The sequence below is a fragment of the Cicer arietinum genome, chromosome 6 (genome assembly GCF_000331145.2).
Source record: "Cicer arietinum cultivar CDC Frontier isolate Library 1 chromosome 6, Cicar.CDCFrontier_v2.0, whole genome shotgun sequence".
Lineage (NCBI taxonomy): Eukaryota > Viridiplantae > Streptophyta > Magnoliopsida > Fabales > Fabaceae > Cicer > Cicer arietinum.
In genome coordinates this window covers 36,239,598-36,248,807 of record NC_021165.2, presented here as the reverse complement: position 1 = coordinate 36,248,807, position 9,210 = coordinate 36,239,598, and the positions used below count along the sequence as shown (strand labels likewise).

Sequence of the window (9,210 nt, the reverse complement as noted above, 5' to 3'; positions counted from 1 at the left end):
AAAAAAAAAACAAATTTCAAGACTTCATTACAAAATTTCAAAATGGATTCAAAAACCTCTATTTGTTTGCCTCTTTTCTTAAGCTTCTGAGTTTTTTTTTTTGTCTCTAAGATGTGTTAGACATGAAAGAAGAGATTAGATGAAGTGTTTAATAAAAATAAAAAATAAAAATTGATCTCATATTCTCTTTACCACTCCACTCCTCAAACCAGATAATGACTTCGTTTTATATAATAGTTTAAGGATACTTTTGAAGTATTTTTATAATTTAAGAAATAAACTGGTGAAAGATTGTTAAATAGACCGTTTAATTCCAAAATAAAATAGGTATACATTAACTTTTTTCAATTTCGTTACCCACACCCCTTAAATTTTTTTATAAAAACGAAATACCCAAAATGTCCTTCCTCATTTGCCTCATTCTTTAAACCGTAATTGTATATTTCTCTCTTCATCACCATCATTAACCTCATAACTCACACTCATTCATAACTCACACCACTCACTCATAATTCATTGTTCTGGTGTGATGCATATTGGTTTCACAGAGATTATCATAGTGTGATGCATATTAGTTTCACATTGATTATCATATAAGTAAGCAAGAGCAACAACATCCATATGTATCCCTCACATGAGTTGAAGTCTTAGAAGCACTCTAGGTAAGCAACACTAACTACGAAGACACTCTTGTCTCTGAAAAGGATGCAACCATCCAAAAATAGTAGAAACATCACCGCATCCTTTTCCCATAGTTGGTCACGACAACTGATAGTATACTTCAAGTAGCCAACTATATAGAACTATGATTTTCCGCGTGACATTAAATTCAGCATGAGCAGAAGACTCAGTAATTTCAAGTAGTTCAACTAATGCATTTGCATCGTCATATCTCTAATCAAAAGATGGAAGTGGTTGGTGTTTCGATACCACCTATCTACGAAAGCAGATAGGATCCATTTGTCGATCATTTCGTAACTGCATTTTAGCAATGGATATAACTCTAAACTCTTAACCAACTGCTCCACCTCTTCATGTTCAATCACAATTTCTTTCCATCGCTAAATACCCTTAACTCCACACGATCCTGAAATAAAAGAAGGGGAAGAATGCAAGTTAAAACGCAGTATGACAACAACTATTAAAATTTAACATGATCGAGATAATTAACACTCTATCCTAAAGGTGAGTGGCCATGTGGTCACAAAATGTCCTAAGGACAATGTATCAACAAAATCATCAGGATATCTATCAGTATGTGGAGGTTGATCCATCTGCTCTGGTTGGGCCTCATGTTGTGACTGCTCTTCCTATAGGCCATGTTGCTCTTGTTATGCTTGTTGTTGTTGCTATTGTAATCGTTGTTGTTCCCTTTGTGTCTGCCTCTCTCGTTGCACTTCCTGCTACTCTTCAAGACGTTGAGCCCGTGCAAAAGTGGTTAGTCTAACGCGACGACCCTCATTATTAGCAGTATCATTAATTATAACCTTGGTCTATTAATAAACATAGTGCACACCATTTCTGGATAACTATATCGTAGTCAAAATCAAACACAATTAAAGATGTGGCATATGCTAACTCAGTTCACGTACACATACTCAGTTCACGTACGCATACTCAGTTCACATAAATTCCTATGTAGACTCAATTCACGTATGCACACTTAGTTCATGTAGGTTCCTATGCAGACTCAATTTGCGTATACAAATTCTGGACACACTCTGAATCACCATTGTTGTTCCTGTATCAAGAAGAAGAAGATTGATGCAAATCTGATGTAAGTGGATAAAATAAAAATGATTGAAGTTGTTGAAAATCTTGATGCTTGATGAAGCTAAAGAGAGAAGATGAAAATGGATGAAAAGGGGGTGTGAACAAGAAAAAAGATGAATATGAGATAGAAGTTGAAGATAGAAATATACAAATTATGGTTCAAGGAATGAGGCAATTAAGGAGGGGTATTTTGGGTATTTAATTTTTATGACAAATTTAAGAGGTACAGTTAACAAAATTGATTTTTTATATCCACTTTTTCTGCAAACACTTTCTGTTTTGTTACTCTCAATTTCTCTCAAACAATTTTCACTCTCTCACGCAAAAGAGAAGACCCATCAGCTTCAACTGTAACAGCAGGCATGTTTCTCGTTCCCTTTCACTCTTTCTTCTATGCATTTTCAATCAATTTCTTCAAATACTCCTTCAACAACATATCGCATGAATCTACTGTTACTTGTTCTCTGCATTTTATTTAATTAACAATTAAATTAAAAAGATCGTTTATCATAACTCTCGATTTGTATGCTTTTTCTTTTTTATTTTTAATTTAATAATTGCACCATTTCCTAATTTTTCAACTGTTTGGAATTAATTTTTACTCTCACTCGATTAGTCAACTTGCTGCTACTGAATATAATGTCCCTTTAGTAGATATAACCTATTTAGCACCGATACTTCAAATTGAATTTGAATGTGTATTTGGTGTTTGTGTTTACATTCAATTACTCTTTTTCTTTTTTTTTTAAATTATTACCGGTGTCTATGTAGCTGTAACACTTTAGATTGAAGGTGTATCTCACACTTCACGATACCTCGTGGTTACATTCATTAGCTTTAATTTTTTTAAATTAATTTTGGTGTTTACATATTAGTGTAGTGTCTTTCTTAGTGATTCATAGAATATAATTATATAATTGGTTGAAGATTTGAAAATACAGAGTGAGAATTCCTAATCGTGGGGGCTATGTTATAGAACCAATTAATGAAAATAATTAAAACAAATTGTTTTGGAGGAAGAGTTTGGGCAATTTGTTCATGTTTGTCATGTTATTGTTACTAGTGAATCATCGATTAATTGAAATTGTTGGAGTCGGTCAACTTGGTCTTTTCATTTTAACAAAACTTCAAAATGACCTCTGAAGTTGAAATCCCGGGTCACAATAGTCCTTTTGTTTCAGTCAATTTATTTTCAGAAATTGTCTCAATAGGTCAAATGTGATTGATAACTTTCAATTTTGGGACCAAATTGTGTTAGCCTACAATTTCTGGAACTAAATTAGTGATTCACTGTCATTGTTTTATAGAAGAAGGTAGTTTTGTTTTATAAGCAAATGATGAGATAAAGTAACATCCGGGGTAGGGTATGCTCAGATATTCTACTAACAATATGGATTATTGGTACATCATTCATGATAAAAATGAATGGCGGGACACTGTTGAAACAAAATTGTTCAATTAATTATAGGCTTGGCTGTTTGGCACCAGTGACCTGACTGACCTAAAAACCTTGCACCACAATAAGTTATAGGCTTAGCTTTTGTTGAATCATTTTGTGTTGGTCAGACACTATTGAGTCTATCATTGTGGAATATTAGAGGTCGTTTACTTTGCTAAAACATTTTCTGTTTTCACTTTCTAGAATTTGTGTTAACTTTATAAGTTAATAAGAAGCTAAGAGACTTTTGAAGTGAACAATTGTCTATATTTCTAAAAACAGTGAAAGTATAAATAAAAAATCATTATTTCTGAAAATGCATCTTCATTAACTAGCATTTCATTTTACGTCCATGATAATAGTTTACTTCAAGAGCCTCTAAAATGAACACATTTTTTGGAAATAAACACAGGAAATATTTTTACGAAGTAAACAGTTTCTTAATTTCCACATTAATATTCATTCAAACATAAGCATAGCATAGCACAATCTTGTTTGCTATTTACACCTAAGTAAGGTATTCAATATTCCATGATAATAGTTTACTTCAAGAGCCTCTAAAATGGACACATATTTTTGGAAATAAACACAGGAAATATTTTTACGAAGTAAACAGTTTCTTAATTTCCACATTAATATTCATTCAAACATAAGCATAGCATAGCACAATCTTGTTTGCTATTTACACCTAAGTAAGGTATTCAATATTCATCCTCTGAGGTTTGTGGAACTTTGCTTTGTTGTTTCTTTTTAATGTTTTACTTGGCATCGAATTCGGACAATGCTGTGTTGAAGTGTTTTAAATATATGGGAGAGAGTTCTGAAGGGTAAGTACGGTGGTGTGGGTTCATTTTATCATTTATCCAAATTTTTGTTTTTATCAAGTTTTAGGATTAAGCTTTCACATCAAAATCATGCTTCCTAGTTTAAATTAATTTATCTTTTAAATGTGTGTTGCATTGTTTTGGACTCATGGTACAGAAATTACTACTGCATGAAAGGTAGAGAACAAAACAAGGATTTGGCTCCTCTAAAGTGAACAATTCATTGTAGAGAATAAAGTGAATAATATCAACCATTGATGATCAAATGAATAGTTGATATTATGTGCACATGCATGACCAATCATGAATGGTTATAATATCAACCATTGATTCACTCATTTTACTAACTTCTCACTTTAGAGGAGCCAAATTCATAAAACAATCGGTTCTTGAAGGTATAACAAGCTAGAGATGTAAGTAATATCTAACATTCAGACTATTTGATATACCTATGGCATTGCCGCCCTTGTGGGAAACGTCAAACAATAAAATGGGTGGAAAGTTAATGTCATTGATAACTAAGGCTTGTATGGAGTCCGTATGGGCACATATCAATACATTTAATCACTTTGTTAGACTAATTATTAGTAAGCAATATAATAGAAGAACCAGAAGGTTGGGCCTATTTCTTAATTAGATTAGATGTTATGGCAGTTATATTTAAATGATGACGGTTATATTTATGTAATTATAATAAATAGAGAAATTATTGGAAAAGGGAGGGAAAGCAATTATTTGGGAGTGGCCAAGCTCTCTAATTCTTGGAAGGGAGAGACTAAGACTCTCAAATTTCTTGCAGGAAACTATTGTTACCATCTTTGAATGTCCTTTAATTTATCTCTTGTAATTATATAACAGATTTCCCTTTGTAATTAAATTCAATAACCAGAATTATTCAATAAAAGTCAGTTATTTCCTTTATATTTATACGTTCGGTACCAGTTTCTATCACACTTTTACTTTTTCAAACTATTATTGGTGTCTACGTGTCAGTGTTGGTACCATGTCATGTGTCCAAGTATGTGTTAGGGCTTCACAGTTGATCATGTTACTGTTATGAGGACAAAGCTTACAAATAGGTTCTTAGGCTGGTGAAGGTTTCTATGCTTGGTAGGATTGGTAGCCCCTTTGTCTACCTTTGATTTTTTTATATTCAGCTTAGCAAAATGATTTAAAAAGAATTCTGGATTATATGGTGGTTCATGGTTGTAGTATACTTGGCAATTTTTGGTTAGCCTTAACTTAGTAAGAAAGAACACTATTGAATATATGCAGTGTGCCTCATTATTATGCGGCGTCTCATCAATCGGAAAATTGAAAGTTTTGTAATATTTTGGAGGTAGGCAATTGTCTGTTATGATTATTACCACAATCAATTTTCCTCTAATGTAAAGATCAATATCAAGATCACATTGTGGCTAATATGATGAAGAGACTATCTGATCCTATGATTATAATAGATTTCACTTAAGCATTTTGCATATTTACATGGAAATATTAGTTACGAAGATTACAATGAAGCTATTCTAATATTTTGTTGCAAAATTTGATATTATACTGAGTTTTGCTAGACCTAGTGTTTTGGTGAGTTACTATATATTTTGTTCAACATTCAATTGTAGTCTTAATGTTTTTTGTATATTGATAATGCAGCTTCTAGCAGGTTGTTGAAAATATGGCCAAGCATCATCCAGATTTGATCATGTGTCGTAAGCAGCCAGGAATAGCCATTGGACGATTGTGCGAGAAGTGTGACGGAAAATGTGTGATATGCGACTCTTATGTGCGTCCATGCACACTCGTCAGAGTTTGTGACGAGTGCAACTATGGATCGTTTCAGGGTCGATGTGTTATATGCGGAGGAGTAGGGATATCGGATGCGTACTACTGCAAGGAATGCACACAGCAGGAGAAAGATAGAGATGGTTGCCCTAAAATTGTAAACTTAGGGAGTGCCAAGACTGATTTATTCTATGAACGCAAAAAGTATGGTTTTAAGAAAAGATGACGAGGATGGATTCAAATGAACTTAAAAAGTATGGTCTCAAGAAAAGATGATGAGGATGGATTCAACATTTTGTAATTTTTCTAACAAACATTCTGCTCAATATGTATGCTTTGTTTGGTTATCACCTATCAGTACAATGAGACTTTAATTTTTTTTATCTGAAACAATTGTTGCCAATTTAAGTGCAGAACTAGTTAACGTATTGGAAAAATCCCAAGTCCCACATAAATAGATATAGCTCTTGAAGACTTTATAGTGGCATCTTTCATCTTACAAGCCGGTCTTGTAAAGATGAGTTAAGCCTAATATAAAATCTAAGATGGTATCAGAACTTACTTGATTGGGTCACCACCATTTATATACACGCATCAAGCCCAATAGTTTAGACGTGACAGTGTGTATTGAAAAAAAATTCAAGTTCTACAATGGAAATGGAAATGGATAGAGCACTAAAAGACTTTATAAAGAGGGGCACCCATCATTTTACAAGTCGGTTTTGAAAGGACAAATCATCCTCAATATAAAACTTAAGAAAACTAGTGATCATAGTTTATTGCAATGAGAAAATAAAGACTTAAACTACAATGAAATTATTGTTTTGTTTGATTTTTTTTTTGAACAAAAATGTCTTCTCTCCTTAATGGAGGGTATGATAAGGATTTTAATTGAATTTATGTTTGTTTATGGAGATGAGAGAGATTTTAAATGGTTAATAAGTGATTTTGATCTCCTCTTCCAAATATCTTAAAAATGGAGGGAAATCAAAAAGGGATTTAGGAGGGATTTTGCTCCCATGTTAAATATTGAATCAAATAAACATAAGTTAAATATTCTCCCTCCTCCCCTTTCATCTCCTACAACCAAACATACCCGAAATAGATTATAGATTATGTTTGATGAGTTGTACTATTTATTCATGTTGTGTTCACCAATTTAGGTCAATCTATTCATTGTGATGACTCAAATCAATCAAATCTGTATTTTATTCGAATTTATTCAAGTTTGGAGTCTAACTTGGTTAAATTTGAAGTTGTTTGGTTTGAATATTAGGTTTATGATTGGAAACTTGTAAACTCGTGAATCCAATTTCTTCAACAAAAAAATTGTGCATCAGAGAACCGCCAATATCATTGAGGATTTACAACATAATTTATATATGACTTACTAAATTACAATTTTTTTAATCTTTGTTTATGTTGGTCTTGAAGTGTTTCAATATCGTTGGAGTGTTAAAATTATAAAAGGTAGAATTTAGTCTAATTGTTGAAAATTGTATGAACTATAATGATATTTAATTATATTTTTGTTTTTTTTTTAATTCTTCTAAATAATTACATCTTATGACCTAAACCAACATGTTGAATATCAATTTGGATTTGATAGAAAAAGACAGGTTGTTTACTCAACCCAAACCGATGAAATTTCTTTGGAGCATGTTGGACTTTAGTCCTTTGAATCCTAATTTTGACATAATTAACAAACATACAATGTTCATACATCAATATGATAAATCTAACATTTGAATTGAGCAAGATTTCAGGAACAACAATCCAATCCTACACACTTGGAACATATTGCTTGGAACACAAGAAATCAACAAAAGTTGATTATTCACTGAGTAAATCGATTGGGAAATCGATTTCATGACAAGGGTGTAAGGATAAGTATATGTTTGTGATTGTATAATCGATTGGGAAATCGACTGACTAAATTAGAATTGAAAATTGAACAAGTCAGTGGCAACCTGATTTACAGGTTAATCGATTGACAAATCGATTGTACATATCACAAAATGAAAACTGATTGAAATAAATCGATTGAGAAATCGATTGTACAAGTCACAGTGACACTCCAGTTTTGAGGGTAATCGATTGGCCAATCGATTGCTTAAGTACTATTTGTAAAATAATTTTCCCTATGACAAACACAATCGATTGGACAATCTATTGTGTGAAATTTCAATCAAGTTAAGTTTGGTTGCAATCGATTGGGAAATCGATTGAACTAAACATCTGGTAAGAACTTTTCAGAAAACAAATACCAAATCGACTGGCACATCAACTAACATCAAAATAGCTGAGTCACTAACTTAAACACAATCGATTGGGAAATCGATTGAAAGAAATTTTTTGAAACACAATCGATTGGGTAATCGATTGAAACAAATGTTTTGACATCACAGTGAATTCCCAGTTTGTGGCCAAATCGATTATGCGTATTTGTAAATCGATTTATTCTGAAAAGTGCTTTAAAAGAATCGATTGGTAAATCGATTAGCTTATATAGTTTCAAGATTAAAGAAAAACAAGACTCGCGATAATCGATTGGCAAATCGTTAATCTGTGTGTAACAATACTTTGAAACAAAACGAAAGCTAGAAATCCAGCTAGAAACTGGTGGCTACTTTCTTGGGTGAGAGGTCTCAACAAGAAAGAGTCGTACTTTGATTTTGTGTTAGACTGCTGAGTGTCTACAAGGATCAAAGGGTTGATAGAAAGCAACACCCCGTTTTTCTAAGCGAGGGTGTATTTTTTTTTTCAAAAGAATTAAAATAAAACAGAGAATTAAATAAGGTAAAATACATTTGGATAAATATTTAAGTCGTAATACAACGACAATTAAGTCAACAGAATTTACAAGCAGCGGAATAGTTTTTGAAATACGAATCCAAAGTATTTACACGTCAAAAGTTGGTACATGTAACCCATCGAAAATAACATGTCAAGCTGACAATATTAGTATAGGAGAGGTCTCATCAAGAAAGAGTCGTACTTTGATTTTGTGTTAGACTGCCGAGTGTCTACAAGGATCAAAGGGTTGATAGAAAGCCAGCTAGAAACTGGTGGCTACTTTCTTGGGTGAGAGGGCTCAACAAGAAAGAGTCGCACTGTGATTCTGTGTTAGACTGCCGAGTGTCTACAAGGATCAAAGGGTTGATAGAAAACCAGCTAGAAACTGGTGGCTACTTTCTTGGGTGAGAGGTCTCAACAAGAAAGAGTCGTACTTTGATTTTGTGTTAGACTGCCGAGTGTCTACAAGGATCAAAGGGTTGATAGAAAGCCAGCTAGAAACTGGTGGCTACTTTCTTGGGTGAAAAGTGTTCAACAAGGAAGAGTCGCACTGTGATTCTGTGATAGGCTGCTGAGTGTCTACAAGGATCAGAGGGT

General features: G+C 33.0%; 1 protein-coding gene across 1 annotated transcript; it reads left to right on the top strand.

Moving 5' to 3' along the window:
• Positions 1 to 1,976: 1,976 nt before the first annotated feature.
• Positions 1,977 to 6,200, top strand: LOC101492508 (PHD finger-like domain-containing protein 5A). The gene is made up of 2 exons (XM_004513760.3): positions 1,977 to 2,133; positions 5,689 to 6,200. Exon 2 carries the CDS (start codon positions 5,711 to 5,713, stop codon positions 6,041 to 6,043), a length of 333 nt encoding a protein of 110 aa, XP_004513817.1. The 5' UTR covers positions 1,977 to 2,133; positions 5,689 to 5,710; the 3' UTR covers positions 6,044 to 6,200.
• The last annotated feature ends 3,010 nt before the right edge of the window (positions 6,201 to 9,210 follow it).

Excerpts from the sequence above, each read along its gene's own strand:
- LOC101492508 (XM_004513760.3), top strand. The coding sequence starts at position 5,711 with ATGGCCAAGCATCATCCAGATTTGATCATGTGTCGTAAGCAGCCAGGA.